This window comes from Myxocyprinus asiaticus, chromosome 10 (assembly GCF_019703515.2).
Source record: "Myxocyprinus asiaticus isolate MX2 ecotype Aquarium Trade chromosome 10, UBuf_Myxa_2, whole genome shotgun sequence".
In the NCBI taxonomy this organism is placed as follows: domain Eukaryota; kingdom Metazoa; phylum Chordata; class Actinopteri; order Cypriniformes; family Catostomidae; genus Myxocyprinus; species Myxocyprinus asiaticus.
Genome location: NC_059353.1, coordinates 18,350,318 through 18,374,121, shown reverse-complemented (window position 1 = coordinate 18,374,121; position 23,804 = coordinate 18,350,318). Strand labels below are relative to the sequence as shown.

Sequence of the window (23,804 nt, the reverse complement as noted above, 5' to 3'; positions counted from 1 at the left end):
CCTATTAGGACATATTTCAAATTTCAGTACTCTGAATACTGACTGGCAAGTCTGGAAATAGTCCAACTAGTAAAATATGTACATGTTTATATAAAATAGCATGTCAACTAATGTAAGTAAAGACTTAATCATCCGAAATTGTGTCCTCGGCTGGATCAAGTCGCACTTCAAAATGCAAACGTTCATTGTCGGAGTCCCGCTCTTCTTCTGAGGAATATGTGAACTCTTCATCACTATCCAGGACAATCTGTAGAGCTTCCTCACCTGTGTAGCATGCCATCTTCCAAATGCGCAGGAAAGTGAATGAACTTGATGCTTTTTAAGGCACTGTTGGGGGTGTTTACCATTTGCATTGATCGTCTCAACACATTACTGTATGAATAGCGCCCTCACATTAGCGATAATTAACTGATCCAGGAGAAAATGTACATCTCTTTAGTTTCATACAGATTACATTGCAGGAGAATATTTGTTTTAAATTTGAATTGTTTTATTTAAAAGTAGACATTTTAAGCTTTCTTTAGACATATGTTTCATGTTTGTGTGATAAGTATTCGCTGAGTTTCAGTTCATTTTTGTGATGTGTTTCAGAAAGATGCTCGCGGAGACAGAGACAGCTGAAAGCGCACCCTGTTTATTTTCTTTATTTTACAAAAGCAAAAGGTTTTGTTTTTATTGTGTGTACACAAATAAAAGTAGACCCTTTATAGTCTCTAATGATGTCTTACACTTATCTGTATGCCCAAAAATGAAGGAGTATTTTAAGTTGTTTCCGCTTTTATGAGGAAAAAATCCAGCAGGACACGCCAGCGCGTCCATCAACCCCTGAGGGTTAACTGGGTAAACCCAACAAAATTAGACAAGTGAACGTAACTCAAATACTTATTTCTTTAAATACTAACTAGTGAAAGTGAATGTTAGCAGGCTAAATTGGAAAATAGTGCTGGTTGGAAGCACTACAGAGTTTAGTTTAGTAACTATGCTATGGTTATTTGCTCAACAAAATGAGCATTAAATTTAATGTGCAAAGCATGCTGGGAAATTGAAATCTCTTGCCCAGTTTCATCAATGCTACAAAAAGTATGCATGTAGCCCTAACTCAAACTGATTTAGTAAACTTCCATTTTACTAATTTCAATGGATAGAACTCAGTTAAATTTAGTTGTGACAAAGTTTTCTAAAATTGTGTTGCTTTATTTGATCTTAGTAAATTGAACAAGCAGCAAAAATCTTTTGTGTGTGTGTGTGTGTGTGTGTGTGTGTGTAATGTGACTGAGATTAGGCCCCTCTCTAATCTCGGGATGGGGCATATTGAATTGTAACAGATAATAAACTATAGAGTCCTAACAGATCAGTACTTTTGCATTTATTAAGTACAATCAAATGTTAGTACTTTTGTTCTCTTAATAAAAAGGGAATATAACTGGCATACTTTTGTATTAACTGGAGAAATATTTTATCAGGGTATCAGTACTTTAACTGAAGTGCAGGATTTATGTACTTCATCCACCACTGAAAAAAAAGAAAGAACAAAAAGAAAAACACACACATACCACAATTAAAACCTTAGAAAGGATTAGAATTGCACATTTAAATATACAAATTAGATAAATTTAAAAATATGTTATATTGTGGAATTTGGGGCAATGCATTGTATTTTAAATGTATTCCATCTGTTTAAAGTTCCTGCAACTCCTCTGTCAGACTGGTTCTATTATATCCAGTTAATCCAGTGTCAAAAGCAGGCCATTCTTTAAGCTTGCATTCAGGTAATCAAGTATCTACCCATCTAACAGTTTTCATATCCACATGGGAACATTACGAAAATTCTCTTAGAACTTAGAATTGTTAGCAGGGTAGAAAACGGGATGCTCATAGACTTCAGAGGCAAACAGAAATATATCTCGCTTTATAGTATGTATTTTTTAGCCAGTCTCCTTTTTGTGTGCAGACTAAAATTGCTAGAATGTTGTACTTACTCTCATTCTGCATTGCTAAATTAGAATGTGAATTAGAGTTTAAGAATTAGAAGTAAGAGATGTATAAAAAAAAATACCCATTTCTATAACATTTACAGTATATTTTTGAACATTTTGGGTCCTGGGTGTTCCAAAGTTTGTGAACAACTGCATACGATAATTACTGCCACCTTTCTTTCTTTCTTTCTCTCTCTCTCTCTCTCTCTCTCTCTCTCTCTCTCTCTCTCTCTCTCTCTCTCTCTCTCTCTCTCTCTCTCTCTCTGTCTGTCCACCCGTCTGTATGTCTCTAGTTGACCTACCTGCCTCAGCCTTGGGGGAACTGCCGCTCCACCAGTGAACAGATGATTCCTGGTTACGATACCTACAGCATCAGTGCCTGCCGCCTGCGTTGTGAGACTCTTGAGGTTTTGCGCGAGTGCAAATGCAGGATGGTGCACATGCCGGGTAATGCTACACCACTGCATTCTTTTCCTACTCAACCTAATCAGCGTGCTAATGTATTCCGCTAATTGCTAAAATACTAAATGAATAAACTCTTCTCATCTAATTTGCTTCAGGCAGTGGAGCTGAAAGCTTGATGCAAGACTCTAAATTAGCTTACTGTCTTGTCACACAATACCAGGAGCTCTGTTAGTTCATTCAGTGATTGGAGGGAAAATGAAGATAATCAAAATCTGACAGTCCTCTCTCAAGGAAAGATATGATTAAGCCAGACTGGCTGATCTCTTACGTTCTACATGAACTGGCTCAAAAACCACAAAAACAAATAAGAGTACTTATTTTCTGAAGCCCTCTCTAAGAAAACCGAAAACTTGTGGAATGAGGGGCTTTCTTTGTCCCCAGAAACCTCTTTTCTAATTAACTCCACCACACCTGACTTGTTATCAGTGTGGCTTTTCAGGGAGCATTTGACTGGTGGTGGCTGGGCCCTAATGGATGCTCTGCTCCTCTGCCTTTCTACTTTAATGCTCCTAAATCAATCTCCCATAATGCAAATTGAAAGAGAGACTTTTTCAAAAGCATTACTGCAAAGACCATTTTCTCTTAGGTGCCATAAATATTTCCTCAGATTGGTTGCCGAGTTGATGGATTTGGGTGGTGAGTTGTACCTCCTGGGGCATTGTGTCAGTGGGGATTGGTTTTTAAAGACTTTATAAATGTGCCTTTGGGGATGGTCTGGATCGGCCCATTTTGGTTGCAATTAGGCCTAGACTGATGGTCATGATGGAGGTGTGTACAAACAGAATCTCCATCTCCCGCAGACACTTGTTGCCCTCCATCATTTTAGGATGAATAAAAAGCTTAGCTGCGATTTCAATGCACTGTCTCTTTCTTGGCCTCTCATGCTTTTTCTTCCTTGGCTGGCAGTTAAATAACAGCAATCATTTTGCTTTTGATTGATCAGAGTCATTATGTTTTTGTTTTTCTCAGGAGATGCCGATATCTGTACTCCCAGCAATATCAAATGTGTGGACAAAGCACTTGGTAAGCAAGCATTTTTCATTTGTGCAAACCCCCTGGAGTGTCATGTCTCTGGAGTTAGTGGCTACAAATAATTAAATACCACATATACACACATTTGCGTGGTATGGTGTGGTGTGTGGGTTAGCTGAGTTGGGAGACACAGGATTACTCTGGTGATTATTTGTGTTTCACTGGGAGCTGTAGACTCAGTCCATGAATGAGAATGAAGTTTGTGCCCTGTTCTCTGATGCATTTGCAGAACTCTAACATCCTTTACAAAGCAGCATTAAACTGGAGAGATTCCTGCAGGGCATTAGCCTCTGATATCCTCACGGCGTTATCGCTCATTGAAGGTGTCTCGTTCCGCTGATTTTATTACGCTTGTAAATGGAGAAGCTCATGAAAAGTTGATGATGAGAGATGTATCGGTACAATTATGATAGTCCATATCTAATAAGCCAGAAATTTAATTATCTCCCCAGTCAAAAGGAATCCCGACCCAATATAATGGGCAGTTGAGCTAAATCCTGATATATCTTAGAAGAATGGACTGTAGTTACATTCTCTGTATTTTTGAGCTATTCAGATATTCTGACTAATTACTCAACTTTCGATAGTTATGTTAGTAGCAATTTATGTCTTTATTTGCACAGTGTGTTGGATGGTTTATCTTTTCTCACCAAAATTAAGGACACATGTCCATGCATATGGACATAAACACAGAACACACATAACAACATGATGTATTTAACAAGTCAACACCTGCATATAATTATGTAAATCGTATAGACGTGTGGTGGCTTGTTTAAATTTGTTTTCTAAAAGGAGAGAATTTCAGCTAAATGTTTGATGTATCCTGTGTAGCCGAATTCAGAAGCATGAAGTTCATGTTACTTACTCTCAGGAAGGCTGTGTGTATGTGTGCTCTCTTCTGGATGCCCTTCAGAAACCAAATTAAATCTGAACAAAATGCTGAGTGTGTTTCAAGCATCTTATAAATGATCATTTACCACTGGTGTTATCTCTCCACATTAGTTTTATGAATGAAGAATGGGTGTGCAGGTGTGGGCCAGAGCACCGGCTCTCATGCGTGCACACACACACACACACACACACACACACACACATTGCGGCTATCCTTATGAGGACTCTCCATAGACAATGATTTTTATACTGTACGAACTATAGATTCTATCCCCTAACCCTACTCCTTAACCTAACCCTCAAAAAAAAACTTTCTGCATTTTTACATTTGAAAAAAAAAAAAAAAACATAGTTTAGAATGTTTTTTAAGCGATTTGAATTATGGGGACCCTAGAAATGTCCTTATAAACCACATTTATAGCGTAATACTCTTGTAATTACCAGTTTGAAACCTAAAAAAATGTCCTCGTAAACCATCCAAACCTGCCCACACACACACACACACACAGGTGCAACCTATACACATAGCTTCTTCTGTCTCTCCTGCACTTAACTAACATTCTATGTCCTGTTCTCTGTGCATTTCAGCATTGTTACAGAAAAGTTCAGGTGACTCATGCTTCTGTGAAACTCCCTGTAACCTGACACGTTATGGTAAAGAGCTTTCCATGGTTAAAATCCCCAGCAAGGGCTCTGCTCGCTACCTATCAAGAAAATACGACAAGTCAGAAGAGTACATCAGGTGTCCCAGCCTTTCCATCTTTATTCAATTTTAAAATAGATAAAATCATATGTATTGATCATGTAAATATACTATATATTATCCACACAAATATGTGAATATATAGAAATATTTCCCTGCTTTATTATGTTTTCTTGTCCTTTTACTTTAGAGATAACTTCCTGGTATTGGACGTATTTTTTGAAGCTCTAAATTATGAAACAATAGAACAGAAAAAAGCATATGACGTCGCAGGATTGTTAGGTAGGTCTCTTTTGCCTCAGTTTATCAAAATTTTTACAAACTTTGTTTCTTATAATAATTACAAGTTTCAATCCACTTGAACTGGAACAGCATTACTGTGCTAAAAAGTACACTCAGTAATTTTTTATTTGTGTTCCGCTGGCTGACATGGCAGTTATCTTGTACTTATACTGACACCTATTGGTGTGGATGCAGCATAGTTTTTGGTTACTAATGCCATTGTAGAAATGCACTATTCGCAGTTAGTCATGACTATTTTTTTTTTTTCAGTGAGCAAAAGAGTCGAATAATAGGACGTTACAGAAATAAAAATTAATAGTTTACGGCTGGTCATGTGATCTCAATATGGTGGCCCCCATGAGGCGATCCACTCCATGTAAAATTAAACAGCTTTTATTAGGCTACTGATTAGGCTGGAGTCTTCATCTAATTTTAATGTACATGGTTTTAAACAAATGTACTATTTTTTTCTTTAATTGTAAAACTTTTTTAATAAGGAAAAAATTGAGTGCACCTTAAAAAAAAAATATTTGTGGCATTATCTGAATTCTAGAGAACTATGTCTAGAACAGCACTACTCAAAAGCCAGAAGATTTATATATATATATATATATATATATATATATATATATATATATATATATATATATATATATATATATATATTTAACTTCCTTGTTTTTGAAAGTATCTCAGGTTTGTGTGATGCTGAACACAAATGGTGTAAGCGGGTAGTGTCTTTGACAGTCCCTTATGAAAATTAACCATGGTTTCACAACAGTAACCATAGTTTAACTGGTATTTGTAGTAAAACTGTAGTGACCACAAAATTAACTATGGCTGAATAGTAACCGTGACTGACCTAGGTTCAGTCATGATTACTAGAATTTTACTATAGTAAAACCATGGTTATTTTATAGATACTACTATATTACTGTGTAACAGTTCAAGGATGGCAAGGAGGAGATGGGAACCGGCTGAACAGTAAACATAAAGTTGTCAAAATTAAAACAAACATAAACTAACACAGACACACATGCAACGCGGGTGCGTGCGTCTCTCTCTCTCTAACTGGTGACTCTGGCTCCTCTTTATCTCGCTCTCCTGCTGATCAGCTGTTTCAATGCCAGCCATGCAGCCTCACGGCCCGGCCACACCCTCCTCCTCGTTACACTCCTCCCCCGCCCAATTCAGGCTGGGGCGCCACCGGTCTGACTAACCCCCCCCCTCTGGTGGGGAGACGCTGCCCTTCCAGCCGTTCTGTCAGCTGGTGGTCCACCCCGCCTCCTGTGAACCATGGGGAGAGACGACGGGAGGCATGGGGAGAGGGAAAGGGTGAGTGGAGACACAGAGCGAGAGAGAGAGAAAGAGAGAGAGGAGAGAAGAGAGAAGAGCTTTCTTGCCTGCTCCCGGACGTACTGTCTCCAAGTCCTCAACCACTCCTCCACCCTCTGGCGGACGCCAGCTCGTTCCTCCCCCGGTGGATGGCAGCAAGTCCTCCGGCCCCTGGCGTATGGAACTGCTCCTCCCTTTCATCGGCAGAAGGCAGCGGTTTCTTCGGCTCTTGGCAGCCGGCAGTAACCCCTCCGTCCACAGGCAGATGGCCACTCCCCTGGAGGATGGCAGTGGTGAGAACTCAGTGACAGCGCATTCCTCCTTCCTCCTGGGTTCAACAGTTCAAGGTTGAGCAAGGAGCAGGCAGGAACCGGCTGAACAGTAAACAAAGTTTTAATGTCAAACTTAACTTAAAACAAACATAAACAAACACAGACACACATGCAACGCAGCTGCGTGCATCTCTCTCTCTCTCGAACTGCCGTCTCCGGCTCCACATTATCTTGCTCTCCTGTTGATCAGCTGATTTAGCACCAGTTAGCCATGCCCTCCTCCTCATCACATACGGTTTTAAAGCCATGGTTAAATGTATTTAAACCATGGTTCCCTTTCGAAGGAACTCGAGCTGCGTATTCGCTATGGGACACCGTCTGAGTGTCATGTGGTCTGAAGCCCTTATAAAATCACACCAATTTATTGGCTGATGGCGCTTAAGCGATGCCCCTAGGGAGCTAAGTCACGGGCTCCATAAAGGCGCTCACTTTCGCACCATCAAGTCAGATTTTCTGTTCTTCAATGCACTATTTTGTCTAAGCCTGTGTTTGTTTCTAGCGACTCATGTTAAAGCAAGGATAATTAATTCTCCCTTTTGAGTGGCGAACAAATAAGGACGTAGTTTATACAGCATAAGTATCAAAGCAATTTTAATTGGGTTTTTACAAACATTACAAGGGTCCAACGGGGACAGTGGCGCTTTTTGAGGTTCACAATTTTTCACCACGAGGCTTTATACCCAATTGTTCCAGTTCCATGGCCTCCAGATTTGGAGCTCAGTGTGCGGGAGCTGTTTGGAATTTCGGCTTTGTGTCTGAGAGGATTGGAGTGCGAACAGACATCGGATTCTTCCTCGTGCTTGTCGCCCTCCCCCTGAGTGAAAGCGCGAGTCTCGTCGGACATGCTCTGAGCCCTAGCATGGTGGCCATTTTCTGACGAACAAAGCGTGCAAAAGGAATACCATGCACGTCTTGAGCCGTCTGCATTAAATTACTCTGTATGAGAGAATTCGTCTTTGGAAAGGAATAAATTGTCCCCTTTGTTCCTATTGTCTTTTTCTGTGACGTTCTGGGAGAATGCAAATGAATAAGGCAATGAAGGAGCAGCCTTGGCCTCTCTCTCTCCCCTGCCCATTTGAAGCGAACTGCTCATGGCGGAGGGGAACATCCGACAACCAAAATATGGTTCAGTTTTCCCCCGCAGCTTGCTGGGGAGCAAACAATAAAAAAATACTTCCCAAATTCAGCCTCTGTCTCCATGACCAAGGATCTCAAGACATGCAGAACAGAATTCATCAAGCTAGGGCTGCCCCCTAATAGTCGACCAAACGTTAGTCGATGAGAAGAGTCTTGGTCGACCAAGTTTTGATTGGTCGGTTGGTCGCAGAAAAACAAAACTCCACAGGAAACCAACGAACACCGGTATTACCACTGGTTGGATGCAAGGTGGTGCAATGGAGTAATTTTTGTTAAGCAGTGTTAGGGTTAAGCCTACACAATAAAGCAAGACACCTTGATTTCAAACTTTGAACTTTATTTTATATTTATTTTAACTAAAAATTCAAATGAAACTGGAAAAAAATTAAATGCAATTAAAATGTGTGTTGTTCAACTTTCAATATATATATATCACAATATCCAATTACATCGGCAACCCCCGGGCTGAGGGATCAGTGAATATTTAAAAAAAAAATTTAACTAAAACTTAAATCAAATACATTTCTAAATTCAAATTGTACTCCAAAAATAAAATAAAAAAGCAATTAAAATAATGAATTGATCAAAAAAAATGTACAAAAAATACAAAAACAATACAAAAACAGCAGCAAGACATAGATAATAATAAAAAAATAAAAAATAATTATACACATATGTACAGACACATACATACACACATACAATTATATATATATATATATATATATATATATATATATATATATATATATATATATATATATATATATATATATATATATATATATATATATATATATATATATAATTTTTTGTATGGTTGTACACTGGAAGCTCCTGTCACCAAGACAAATTCCTTGTATGTGTAAGCATACTTGGCAATAAAGCTCATTCTGATTCTGATTCTGATACACACACACAGTACTGTGCAAGAGTCTTAAGCACATAACATGTTTCACAAAAGCATTTGTCTTAAGATGGTTATTTATATCTTCAGCTTTTGTGTGTCAATAGGAAATATAAATGTTAGACTCCCAAACATTACTTTTGCAAATGGAAAAGATTAGAATAGAAGAACAGGGAGCCCTGCAACAGATGTCATGGCCCCCATAAAGTCCCCCACTGAACATCGTGTCAGTCTGAGATTACATAAAGAGACAGAAGCAATTAGACTAAATAGATAGAAGAACTGTGGCAAATTCTCCAAGAAGCTTGGAACATCCTATCAGCCAACAACCAAGAAAAACTATGTCCAGGTGTACCTAGGAGAATTGGTGCTGTTTTAAAGGTAAAGTTGGTCACACCGAATATTGATTTAGCTTTTTTATGTTTACTGGATTTTGTATGACATTAAGTGATAAATGAAAACTATTTATGTTATTCATTTTGAAGACATCCTCACTATGCAACATTTTTCACAAGTGCCTAAAACTTTTGCACAGTACTGTGTATATATAAGTAACCACCTTTCCATTTACCGTCAGGCAAGTAGCCGTGCAAACATGCAGGCAGAAAATTACTTACACAACTGAAGACATAAAAACAATTATAATTGTAAAAAAAATTATAATGATGATAATAATCACTGAAATATAAATCATGGTACGAGGTGAATGTGTTTTTGTATTACTTTATGTTTTAATAACAGATGTATAGGTTGTAGAGTTGTGGTCACAATGAACTGCCCTGTGGACATAAAGCAAACTGAACTCAAAGCACCTCCTGAGCTGAGATGTCTGAGGTCATTTGCAACACTCATAGATGATACTGTTCTTGCAAAAAAAAAAAAATCAGAAGACAGAAACAAAGAAAGAGTGAGAACCTTTTACATGTGCGTGTTCCGCAAGACTGCATGCCTCTGTACAAACAGCGTGTCATCTGTTCTTAATAATATAATAAAGTGTGTTTCTTCAAGTGCGTGTCTGTGTGCTGTGGGGCAAATTATTTGTAATATTAATTTGATAATAATAATAGCCTAATAATAATAATAATAATAATAATAATTTTATACATTAATGGGAAAATTAGCCAAATATCGTCTTACTATTGGCGATCACTTTGATCATCGTCAATCCCTGAGATCATCGTCTGTCGGCACAACCCTAATGTGCATTTCTCTCTATAAATTAACAAAATGTTCAGACAGCCTCCTTGCTGGTTTTTCCGACATATTCAGAATCATTATTGCTTTTGCTGTGGTCGCTGCGGCTCGCTCCGTGAGTGCGCTTATTATTCTCTGTAATGTAGAACAGTGTTCACAATGTTACTTATAACGTTCTTTCTCAGCCCTGGAACTCAAACCATTTTCTGATGCCCCCCAAAATATATATATTTAAGTAATTAAATTAATATCATAAATGTGTGACAACAAGTCAACTAATGGCTTAAACTAATGACTACTAGTCGACTAGCACAATCTTTGGTCGGGGGCAGCCCTACATCAAGCACAAGTGTACACAAAACACAGTGAACATAAGCACCACACGTTGTCCCCCCATAAAGAATGCTGGGGCCGTTGTGGCGAACCCGCTTTCTCTCAATTCCCCTTCATGTTCACACATTCTTCCCCGTTCTATGCTAGGAAGATGGTTTATATGGCATCCTCTACTGTAAATACATTCAGAGTGACCGCTTTTTATAATTGCCTGATCGAATTCGGCCTCTGTCTCCATGACCAAAGGTTTTGAGACATGCATAACAGAATTCGATGTTCATTAAGCACAAAACACAGTGAACACAAAACACAGTGAACATACAGTGAACATAAGCACCACACGTTGTCCCCCCATAAAGAATACTGGGGCCATCGTGACAAACCAGTTTTCTCAAATAAACATTCCCCCAATGTTCATACACATTTCCCCATTCAAAACACTAGGGAAAAGGTTTATTCTGTCAGTGTCCCTGCTGTAGATACATTTCAGGGCACTCATTATTTATGCCTAAATACAATAAAGGAAAAACATTGTCAAATTCTCTTCAACCAGCCATAGTATTGGAGGAGTGAAGGCTTCCCTCCGCTGTGCCGCTGGTTCTGGGGCAGTCACCAAAAGTAAACAAGGCGTGCCTAGTTGATACAGGTTGCACTGCAGGCAAGAGCCATGCATTAATTCCTCTGTCTGCCCATCTGTCGGCTTGGCAGCAGCTGAAGGGTGTTTTGGACTGGATACTTTGAACAATAAAACATGGTTAAGTCATTCAATTCAGGCGGCTAGCATCCCATTCTGGATTTGAGACTTTTGAATTTCACTCCTTATGAAATGTCAATTCAGAATGCTGATGCAGAAACAAATAAAGTGCAGCCAGGGGACTGGTTTGTGACAATAGATTTAAAGGACACTTATATAAAAAAAGAAAATAAAAAAATCCATATTCAGATTGCTCCGAAGCACAGACAGACTCGATGTTGTGTCGATGTTGTGACATTAGGGATCTTGAGAGCCCCAATCACCTTTGCTTAAAATAGAAAAGGTCAATGAGAATTGGCGAGTGGAATTTGCATGCCACTCTCCGCCCCGGACATACGGGTATAAAAGGAGATGGCGTGCACCACTCATTCAGATTTTTTCTTTGGAGCCAAATGCATGTTGTGTTCATCCTCTCACCTTTCACTACGTTGCTGGATGCTTACGCCGCATATCAGTGGTCACCCTTGCATGGTCGAGTGTTGTGCTTCCCCAGGGCGTTTCGGCAGCTGAGTCTGCAGGTGCTAAAAGAATATATTCAGAAGAGTATATTTTCTTCTAAAAGAGCTCGCGCAAACGCTTGGTGTCTTTTTAAAGATGTCCATCCGCATTTGTGCTACTGGATGTGGCCGTTATCTCTCCCCTCTGGAAACCCATGAAATCTGTCTCGAGTGCTTGTCACTCAGCCACCTGGCGAGACCGACCAAGGCTCCATTCTAAGGCCTGTAAGTTCTCTTCCTCATTAATGACGAAGGTTTACAAGGCCACGGGTCAAGCCACTTCTGCCCCGCATGCCATGGCCATCCTACAGGTCCACCAGGCCAAGGTGCTGAAAGATCTGGGCGGCCTTATGGGCGATGAAAGTCATGGCGTGTGCCCCGGGCCGGACGATGTCCACTCCACCCCTGGGCCTCGGCACCCACATGGTCAAAAAAGCAGTTTCCTCAATGACTGGCTAATCCTAGCTCACTCGGGAGATCTACTGTGTGCACACAGGGACCTTGTGCTTCAGCACCTTGACCGACTTGGGCTTCAGGTCAACTGGGAGAAGACCAAGCTCTCCCCTGTGCAGAGCATCTCTTTTCTCGGTATGGAGTTGGACTCACTCTCAAGGCACATCTTAAGAACAGCTCAGTTAGTGCTGACCTGTCTGAAGACCTTCAGGCAGAAGGTAGTGGTGCCAGTGAAACAATTTCAGAGGCTCCTGGGGCATATGGCATCCTCAGTGGCGGTTCTCCCCCTCCAATGCATATGAGACCGCTTCAGCACTGGCTACAGACTCGAGTCCTGAGGTGGGCGTGGCGCCATGGCACCCAGCATGAAACCATCACGCCACAGTGCCGTCAGACTTTCAGCCCTTGGTCAGACTTGCCGTTTCTATGGGTAGGTGTTCCCTAGAGCAGGTCTCAAGGCACGTCGTGGTCATGACAGACGCCTCAAACTCGGGCCCCGATTCCAATGGCACATCAACTGCTTAGAGTTGCTGGAGGTATTTCTGGCCCTGAGGAGGCTTCGACCGTTGATTCAGGGCAAGCATGTGTTGTTCCAGACAGACAACACAGCGACAGTAGTGTACATAAACCGCCAAGGCGGTGTATACTAGCGTCACGCGTCGCATGTCGCAACTCGCCCACTGCCTCCTCCTTTGGAATCAGCAGACATTGAAGTCTCTGCAAGCCACTCACCTCCCGGGAGTCCTCAACCATGCAGCGGATGTGCTCTCATGGCAGGTAACGCTCCAAGGGGAGTGGAGACTCCACCCCCATGCAGTCCAGCTAACTTGGGAGAGATTCGGGGAGGCGCAGGTAGACCTGTTCGCCTCCCAAGAATCCTCTCACTGCCCCATTTGGTACTCCCTGTCCGAGGCCCCCCTTGGCATGGATGTCTTGGTGCACAGATGGCCTCGGGGGCTACGCAATTATGTGTTTCCTCCAGTGAGCCTCATTGCACAGACTATGTGCAAAGTCAGGGAGGACGAGCAGCAAGTCCTGTTCATTGTGCTGTACTGGCCCAACCGGACTTGGTTCTCGGATCTGATGCTCCTGGCAGTAGAACCACCCTGGCACATTCCCCTGTGGCAGCACCTTCTCACTCAGGGGCAGGGCATGCTCCAGCACCCGCGGCCGGACCTCTGGAATCTCCACGTCTGGCTCCTGGATGGGACACGGAAGACCTAGCGGGACTTCTACCAGCGGTGGTAAACACACTCACTCAGGCCAGAGCCCCCTCTATGAGGCGGCTGTATGCCTTGAAGTGGCGTCTCTTCACGAATGGGTGTTCTTCCTGTGGGGAAGACCCACAGAGATTCACTGTTGGATCTGTGCTGTCTTTCCTTCAGGAAGGGCTGGAAGATGGCTGTCTCCCTCTACCCTGAAAGTGTACGTGGCTGCCATAGCAGCTTACCACGATACACTGGACGGGACACCCTCACGACAGTGCGACCTGATCAACAGTTTCCTCAAGGGCGCGAGGAGGTTGAATCCTCCTAGACCACACCTGATTCCCTCTTGGGATCTCTCTGTGGTCCTACCTGCCCTACAGAGAGCCCCCTTTGAGCCCCTGGAGCAGGCCAAGCTCAGCACTTTGTCTCTGAAGACGGCCCTCCTGGTGGCACTCACTTCCATCAAGAGGGTGGGGGACCTGCAGGTGCTCTCTGTTACCAGCGAATGCCTGGAGTTCAGGCCGGTACACTCTCACGTGATCTTGAGACCCTGGCACAGTTACACGCCCAAAGTTCCCACCACTTCTTTTTGGGAACAGGAGGTGAACCTGCAAGCACTCCCTTCAGAGGAGGAATACCTGGCCTTGTCGTTGCTGTGTCCAGTTCACGCCCTGCAAATCTATCTGGACCGCACGCAGAGCTTTAGATGCTCGGAGCAGCTCTTTGTCTGTTTTGGAGGATAGCAGAAGGGGAAAGCTGTCTCCAAGCAGAGGCTAGCCCATTGGATTGTGGATGCCATTTCTCTCGTATACCAATCTCAGGATTGCCGTGCCCCTTGGGAGTCCGGGCGCACTCCACTAGAGGTGTTGCGTCCTCCTGGGCACTGGCAAGGGGGTCTCTTTAGCAGACATATGCAGAGCTGCGGGTTGGGGTACACCCAATACCTTTGCAAGGTTTTATAACCTACGCATAGACACGGTTTCGACCCGAGTGTTATGAGGTAACAGCAGTTAGACCGGGCGGCTGGTTGGGTGTACCGCTTGCATTGCTCCTTCCCCTTTTTCAAAGGTGATAATGTGTGTATTTTTGTCCACAACAGTTCCCCGTATCCAGTGAACCCCGGACGCCTCTCTAATTCTTAAGCACTGTTTGGCAACGAACTCAGCGGAGGAGTAAAGGCACCAGGCCTATGACTCATGGTATGCCACTTTTCAGGTGAGCCCATGTGCTCGGGCTCAGTGCTCCATGCATGGTGATTCCCCCTTGGTAATCCCATATGATGAGTTTCCACTGTTCAGTTTCCCCTTAGGTGAACCCTGTGTTTCCCCTTGACAGAGCTTTCTCTGCCTCAGCCACTGTGGCTGCACACCCTCTCTGTGGATAGGGTCCTCCAGTGGTATTATTCCATATGTGACCTTCCCTGTTGGTAAGTCCATGTGAGTTATTCTCCACATGTTAACCTGCCTCTGGCAGGATGTGTTCTCCATAGTGCCCTCCCTCCTGGAGAGGGAAGAGCACTTCTCAGTGCTATTCTAGAAAATGCTTGGTGAAAATTGCTTAACAGCAATCAGGTAAGGCTCTGCCGGTAGCCTCCGTGGGTAAGTGCCTCCTCCCCACTTAACGGGACTAGGGAGACACCTTACCTAACTCACTGGAAGGTCACAACGTGGTTGAGCGCTCGCTGCAAGGCATGCAGCAGCTTGCCTGTGTCCACTCTTCCATATCTTGTGACATGGTTCAGCACCTGCGGCATTTCCTATAGGAACCCCTTGTGTCACTACACCAACACAATGCCGAGTGAGTGACAGACAGGGAACATCTTGGTTACTGATGTAACCTCTGTTCCCTGATGGAGGGAATGAGACGTTGTGTCCCTCCTGCCGCGGTGCTGAACCGGCCGCTGACATGGCTGGGACTCTCTATCGGCTCCTCAGCATAAATCTGAATGAGTGGTGCACGCCATCTCCTTTTATACTCATATGTCCGGGGTGGAGAGTGGCATGCAAATTCCACTCGCCAATTCTCATTGGCCTTCTCTATTTTAAGCAAAGGTGATTGGGGCTCTCAAGATTGAACCCCTAGTGTCACTACATAGACACAATGTCTCGTTCTCTCCATCAGGGAACAGAGGTTACATCAGAAACCAAGACGTTTTCTCAAATTTGCTTTCGGGGGCAAAACATACCAATTTTGAGTCCTTCCTTTCGTACTTGCACTGGCAACATGCATTTTCACAAAATGCTTGGATGCAGCGTTGACACACTTGAGTCTTCAAGGCATCCACGTTTTGAATTATCATGACAATTGGTTGGTGTTAGGCCACACGAAGACTTTGGCTGCCCAGCATTGAGATGTCATTCTCAGCCATTTGAGCAATCTAGGGCTGTGTGTAAACCTAGACAAGATTGTTCTGTTGCCTGCAACCCCCCTCCTCCCCTTCCTGCTACTCAACCTGCATATAAGATCTGTGAAAAGGAGGTGTGCCATGTCTTCCGAAAACAAAAGACAAGGAAAGCACAGGGCCCAGATGGCATTTCACCCGCGTGTCTTAGATCCTGTGTTAACCAGCTGGCCCCCATCTTCACACTGATTTTCAACAGATCACTGGAGCAGTGTGAAGTCCCATGTTGCTTCAAAAGCTCAATCATCATTCCTGTCCCAAATAAACCAAAAATCACAGGACTTAATGACTACAGACCTGTAGCCCTGACGTCTGTGGTCATGAAATCATTTGAGAGACTGGTGTTGGCCCACCTGAAAGACATCACTGGACCCTTTCTAGATTCTAGATCTAGATGTCTTATTGTGTATTCTATATATACTTTTTTCTATTACATTTTTATAAAAAATTTTATTCAATTTTTAATTATTTTTTATTATTATCTATGTCTTGTTGCTGTTTTGTATTGTTGTGCACTATAAGCTCCTGTCACCAAGGCAAATTCCTTGTATGTGTAAGCATACCTGGCAATAAAGCTGATTCTGATCAGTAACTTTCACTTGGTCAAAGGCATGCCTAAGGGTTTCGTCTCACGACTGCTTCAGAGGGAAATTCCCTTCGGGAAATCCTCTAAGGATGAGAGGGGCCAAAGCCTCCCCTCCCTTACATCATCCTGATGTGGAGCTGACAAAGACCGCCCCGGCACTGCCTCCCCCACCAAGGCATCGCACATCTCACATCTAAGAATTTTCTCGCAGGACCCATCAACACATATTCCCTTTTATTAGAGTTAAACATTCTGGCCAATTAGTTCCCAAAATTAGTGGATGGGTGATGCGGGAAATAACCACAGCCTCTACTCTATGCTTTTGCCCCCAAAATTTAATAATGAGTGCCACTACAGGATAATTGTGAATATACCCATGCACACACCTCACCTTCACCCTTTTACCTGTGCCCAAAGCCTCATCTTGAACCAAACTTTGGTGTATAGTGGTCTGATTTCAGCAAGTCTTGATGGTAATCCCCTTGACACTCACCGGTATTCTGTATGCTCCGCTTCTGTATGGACCAATGTTCCTAGCTCCATCATGGGGCATTGATCCCGGAAATTCCCAGGTTCCCCACAACTCCATCAGGCCAGCCCAGGCGTTACATCTGTACCTGTGACAGTGGGTTCAGCCACCTTAGGGGGAGAGCAAAGAGACATAGAGGGCACCGGCGGCAAGGAAAACCCCCATGAACGGGGAGCCGGCTTAGGCGGGATAGTCCCGCACATCCAGGGAACCGGGGTAGGCTGGGAAAAAGGGGTCGAGCGAGAGAGTAAGTGGTGAGAGGGGGGAAAGAGAAAGTGAGGGGAGAGAGAGAGTGGGAGGGCTCTTCCGCACTCTGATATGCCGACATATGTTCCTCAGTCAGTTGGTGGGCCTCCTACAGTGATGCTGGGCAGTGCCACTGGACCCACTCCACCATTCCTTTTGGCAGACGATGGATAAGACTCTCGACATTGCAGTCCTCAGCCAGCAGCCACTTCCAGCAGGCGTCACGGAGCTGTTGAGTGAAGGCAAAAGAGCGGCCACGCACATCCAGCTTCATCGAGCTGAACCGTTGTCGGTGCTGTTCGAGGCTGCAGCCGACTCACTGCAGGATAGTCTTCTTCAGATCGTCATACACCAGGATACCCGCCACTGGTAGTTGTTGCACCACGAGCTGGGCTTCCCAGACAACAGTGGAATGGGTCTGGCTGGCCACCTCCTGATCTCGGCTGTTCGCTCAAATAAATCCAAGAATGCCTCCGGATCATCTTCTGCCCCCATTTTCATGAGGACAACCGGAGGCATGGTGGCTGCTGTGTCCGGGGTCACGGATGGGGTTTTCTCCTGGTGCAGTAAGCTTCGGATCACCTGCTGGTCCTCTGCTTGAGCCTGAAGCACCTCCTGGAACCAACGATCTGGGTCCTTGCAAAGCTCAAGCAGGGCCTGATGTTGTGAATGGTACATGCTGGCAAGGGACTGGATAACTTCCACCAACGGTGAGGACTCCATGCCGGCATATACTTCCGGCAAACTCCCGGTTTTGTCACCAGTGTAACAGATCTCTTGCACTCTAAGGAGAAAGTGGAGGACGGGGAACTCCAAACTCAAATGTGAGGTTTATTTATACACTCAGACAAACAACTCGCTTTTCAGCCGTCATAAGTAACACAGACTCAGCGGGTGTGTGCGGGACTATCTCTCTCCTCATCACTGGCATGGTCAGTGGTTTTATTGCTCTCCCCAGTGCTTACTGCAATCAGAAACAAGTGTTAGGTACCGCTTTCCCTCTCTCCGGACGTTCGACCACACCCCTGCCACCACAAATGGATACGTTTGTATGGTCCAATTTCGTTCACTGCATGGGGGCTCGCCCTATGTTTCACAGCGAGCACGTCAGGCTCGCTTCTGATATCTTTGTGTTGTACATTGAGTTTTATTATACGTGCCCCAAAACCTTGGTCATGGAGGCAGAGGCAAAACTCAAGCTGAAAATATTCAGTGCTTGTTTGCCAGCACAAATTATGGGGGGGGAAACAGAGCTAAACTGGGTATGGAGAACGGGTTGGACACTAAACTGGTCCCAGCATATACAATGGGGGAACAACATGTAGTGCGAGAGACAAAGTGCTTTTGTACACTGAAGAGAGTTACACGTGCCCCAAGACACTTGGTCAAGGGGTGCAGAGGCGAGATTTTAGTTGAGAATGCTCAACATTAATTCTACAACGTGATTCACGGGAGAGAATGAAACACAATTTTGAGCGTTCGAGGTGTGATCAATGGCGATTTTGACTCAATAATGTCACAAACACTCACAAATAAAGGCATTTGAATTGTTCCCCAGTACGATCCACAAGGGGGAGATAGAGGAAAAAAAACAAGCGGCACTTTCAATTTATTAATCCTCAAACAAATACTCCTTAAAGCGATGCACTTGGTTGGACTGTAAAACCATTGTGTGCAAATCCAACAGCTTTTGTAGCGAAATCCATGCCACCACCAAAAAACTGAGCAGAGATAGCAGTCAACATCTCTTCTCTCACATAATCCAAGAATGGCAAATAAAAAATGAGTTCAAATATCTAGTCTTTTCCCTGATAGAAAACCCTCGAGAAAATTAGCAACAATGAAGCACTAACCCGTTGGTTTGCTATCACTCAATTGGGGAATATTCTCTTATTCCAGCCTCCTCGTTCTGCAGTCAGGGTTCACCAGCCCATGCAGAATCCCCTCCGCTCTGAGCAGCACTCCAAACGGAGAGGGGAGAGAAAGAGAGGCAGAGGCTGTGCCTCCATTGCCTTATTCATGTGCATTCTCCCAGAACGACACAGAAAAAGACAATAGACAAACCATTTTGTTTTCTTACCATCCAATGACGAATCCTCTCATATAGCATTACTTAATGCTGGCGGTTCTTTATGACATGCATAGTTATCTCATATGCATTGTTCGTTCAGAAAATGGCCGCCAAGCTAGGCCTCAGAGCATATCAAACAAGACTTTCGCTTTCGCTTTCGCTCAGGGGGAGGGCAACCAACACGAGGAGGATTCCAATGTCCATCCACTCTCTCATGCGCAGAGCTGAAATCCCAAGACTCAAAGCTCATTGAGCTCCATATTCAGAGGCCATAGAACCAGAACAAGTGGGGATAGCGCCTCGTGGTGAGAAAATGCGAGCCTCAATGAAGCACCGTTGTCCTCGTCGGTCCTTTGCAATCGGGTTTTTCTTAAGCCGCATAGGAAATTTGCTCTGAAAGTTAAGTTGTTTTCAATGACGTCCTTATGTGTTGCCACTCAAAAGGGAGAAAATGAATCCTTGCTTTGATGCGAGTCGCCAGAAAACAACACGGGATTAGACAAAATTCGTGCACTGAAGTAAAGATAATCTGAGGGGAATGGTGCTATGGGTGATGATCATAAGGAGCCCATGACATAGCTCCTTAGAGGTGTCACTTAAGCGCCATCAGCCAATGAATTGGCGTGATTGTATAAGGCTTCAGTCCACGTGACCACTGACGTGTCTCCGAAATGTCTGTGCGACGCAGCGTGGAGTTTCCTATGAATGGGAACCATGGTTTCTGCCAAAAAAAGTAATGATTTCTACAATATAACTATGGAAAAACTATGGTTAATTTTGTAAAGGGTGACAACAGAACTGATTATATCGGTTTTCTATATTGCTATTATTAACACAAAACCATGAGAAAATTGAACAGTTTCACCCGTAGTTTACATTTTATACTTATAAAAACAATCTCTATAAAACATTTTACTATAAAATGTATAAATAATTATATTTATATATATATATATATATAGTGTGTGTGTGTATGTGTGTGTATGTGTATGTGTGTGTGTGTGTGTGTGTGTGTGTTTGATAGATACACACAGTATAAATTATATATAGTTACCACTAAAATTCAAAGTGCACTCCATATTTTTTGTTTATTTTTTATAAATATGTATTATATTTAAAATAAATATGAAAATATTGAGTGGGCTACACACAGTAAGCCAGGACTCATTTAATCCATGAATGAAAGTGTACAATAACAGGGCAGTTACTGAGATTAAGCCAGTAGTATTCAGCTGGTCATGTGATGCTAACATGGCAGCCCCCATGAGTTGCCACTGCTCCATGTAGAATAAAAGAGCTTTTATAAGGTTACTGATATGGCTGAACTCTTCATCTCACATGAGTGGTCATGATTTTATACATATTTTTCAAAATTATTATTCATTTCTTTTTAAGTAAAACCTTTTATATGAGGGGGAAAAATGACTGAGTGCACCTTTAAGACTGTGGCCCTCAAGTCTATAGGGATTCTACTTTGCAGCCCCTGAGCTTTCCAAAGTTGAGTAGCCATGGTCTAGAATGTGAAAATTGTTATCATCTGTCTTTTTTGCTTTCAGGGGACATTGGTGGGCAGATGGGTCTTTTCATAGGGGCCAGTGTTCTTACCATCCTGGAGATTCTGGACTATGTATATGAGGTAACCGTGTTTCGTTGTGGCCCTCTGTGTGTATTCTGCATCTATTCATTTTTAACCAAAAGCTCTGCTCCTGCAGAAAAACCAGCAGTGTCTTTCATCTCTCTCTTCATTCATTAGTGTTTCTGGACCCATAAGAGCAGATAAGAACAGACCTCTAAGCTTAGCAGCAGAATAGCTGATGTTGCAAAACTCTGTTTATACCCCTTACTTGTCCTCCTTTTCTTATGCCCTCTTCACCCTTACTCTCCCTCGCTTTCTTAGGTGATCAAACACAGGCTGGAGCGTTTGTTCAGGCCACAAAGAGAAGACAAGAAGCAAACCCAACAGCAGCAACAAGCCAGCACAGTCGCTACAGTAAACCTTGAGGAAATGAAAGCTAAGGTGAGGGGATTGATACTACAAATATCAGTACTTTACTCAGTGCTTAATTTATAAATTATAAGGTCCAGAATAAAGGACTGGTGATGGATCCAGCAGCATATGGATTTTGCTCTTGTGGAAAGAAATTGGTACTTTTATTCACCAAAGTGGCATTCAACTGATCACAATGTATAGCCAGGACATTAATAACATGAAAAATTACTATTACAATTTGAAAAAAAATGTTCAGAATTTCTTAAACTACTTCAAAGAGAAATCCTCCATGTGCAGCAATGACAGCTTTGCAGATCATTAGCATTCTAGCTGTTAGTTTGTCCAGATACTCAGGTGACATTTCACCCCACACTTCCTGTAGCACTTGCCATAGATGTGGCTGTCTTGTCAGGCACTTCTCATGCACCTTACAGTCTAGCTGATCCCATAAAAGCTCAATGGGGTTAAGATCCATAACACTCTTTTCCAATTATCTGTTGTCCAATGTCTGTGTTTCTTTTCCCACTGTTTCAAAAGTGTCTTTTTCTTTGCAATTCTTCCCATAAGGCATGCACCCCTGAGTCTTCTCTTTACTGTTGTACATGAAACTGGTGTTGAGTGGGTAGAATTCAATGAAGCTGTCAGCTGAGGACATATGAGGCATCTATTTCTCAAACTGGAGACTCTGATGTACTTATCCTCTTGTTTAGTTGTACATCTGGCCTTCCACATCTCTTTCTGTCCTTGTTAGAGCCAGTTGTTCTTTGTCTTTCAAGACTTTCTTTGTCTTTCAAGCATTGTAAAGCCTTCATTCCTCAAAACAATGATTGACTGACGAGTTTCTGGAGAAAGCTGTTCCTTTTTTGCCATTTTTGACCTTTTTGACCTTAAGACATGCCAGTCTGTTGCATACTGTGGCAACTCAAAAACAAACACAATGTTAAGCTTCATTTATTGAACCAAATAGCTTTGTAACGATGCTGGCAATGACAGGCAGATGATGATGATTAAGTGAAGAACCCAGGTGTAGTTCCCTACCTGTCACTCACTCGACGTTGTGTCGATGTAGTGACACTAGGGGTCACTCTTGGGAGCCCCAAACACCTCTGATTTTGAAAAAAGGCCAGTGGGAATTGGCGAGTGGAATTTGCATTCCACTCTCCCGGACATACGGGTATAAAAGGAGATGGCTCGCAACCACTCATTCAGATTTTCTCTTCGGAGCCGAGCAGTTGCTCACGGCCACTCCCTGCCCCGGTCCCTTTCTTCCCGGAGGTGCATGAGGAGGTTCAGCCACGAGGTCATGGCGGGCACCTTTCACTGCCCGGACCCGGTCTCTGAGCTCCTCCGTGCTCACTACCCTCAATGGTGGGGCTGCCAGGGGGTACTCGGCGATTCCCCAAGTGGATAAGGCGGTTGCGGTGCACCTGTGCCTGCAAAACGTCACCACTTGGCGTCCAGCGCCTGTAGGGTTACATCGTCTCTGGCGACTAAGGCCTGTGGTGCCGCTGGACAGGCCACCTCCATCCTGCACGCCATGGTTCTCCCTGCAAGTACACCAAGCCAAGGTGCTAAGAGATCTGCACGAGGGTAGTTCTGACCTGGGATTGATGCAGGAGCTGTGCCCGGTGACTGACCTCGCTCTCCAGGTGACGAAGGTCACAGCACGTACTCCCTGTGGCAATGTCCACCCTGGTGGTCCAGGAGCACCACCTATGGCTCAACTTGGTCGAGATGTGGGAAGCTGACAAAGTACGGTTCCTTGACGCCCCTGTCTCCCAGGTCAGCCTTTTCGGCGACACCGTCGAGGACTTCGCCCAGCAGTTCTTGGTGGTGAAACAGCAGATGGAGGCTATTCAGCACATCCTGCATCAGCACGGTTCAAGACCTCGCACCTCATCTGCTCGTCGCCAAGGGCGTCCTCCTGCCGCTACAACACCAGCTCCACCGCAGCCCACCCCCACGGCCCGGGCCCGGAGTGGAACCACCCGCAGCAAGCAGATGCCACCCGTCTCACGGCTGGCCGCCAAGAACCCGAGGAAGGCTTCGAAGCGCCCTTGAGACAGGCGACCCTGGCACATGGAAACCTGCTGCAGGCCCAGAGATGGTAAGCAGACCACTCCATCCCATGGTGGAGGGCCGGGAGGAGAATCCTTTGCCTTTTTGTTGATAAGCTGCATGCCCGCATTTCACGACCACCGGCCACCATTCCTTTATGGCCAGTATGGCGCTCCAGGGGCAGCCCCCCCACCCCTGCACACCCAGCTGTGGCACAAACACACCCACACAAGGTTGGTTCCGACGAACTGCGAGGACTATATTCCTCCTCCCCCCTCCCCGGCCGATCCTATGGTGGGTATCAGGAGCCAGGTAAGTGCTTCAATGTCCCTGGACTCAGCACGGTCATGGGGCTTGAGCCCTCTCGACGTGGTGCCTCAGGCTCCGCCCCGCCACGAGGCCCCACCCGCTGGTACGTCCG

General features: G+C 44.1%; 1 protein-coding gene across 1 annotated transcript in view; it reads left to right on the top strand.

Moving 5' to 3' along the window:
* LOC127447190 (acid-sensing ion channel 4-A) overlaps positions 1-23,804 on the top strand; it is a 157,624-nt gene that overhangs the window by 123,689 nt on the left and 10,131 nt on the right. Inside the window, exons 4-9 of the mRNA XM_051708841.1 lie at positions 2,270-2,423; positions 3,411-3,464; positions 4,956-5,109; positions 5,261-5,352; positions 20,892-20,971; positions 21,233-21,352. Of these exons, the coding sequence (XP_051564801.1) occupies positions 2,270-2,423; positions 3,411-3,464; positions 4,956-5,109; positions 5,261-5,352; positions 20,892-20,971; positions 21,233-21,352 (654 nt within the window). The remainder of the gene's footprint in view (positions 1-2,269; positions 2,424-3,410; positions 3,465-4,955; positions 5,110-5,260; positions 5,353-20,891; positions 20,972-21,232; positions 21,353-23,804) is intronic.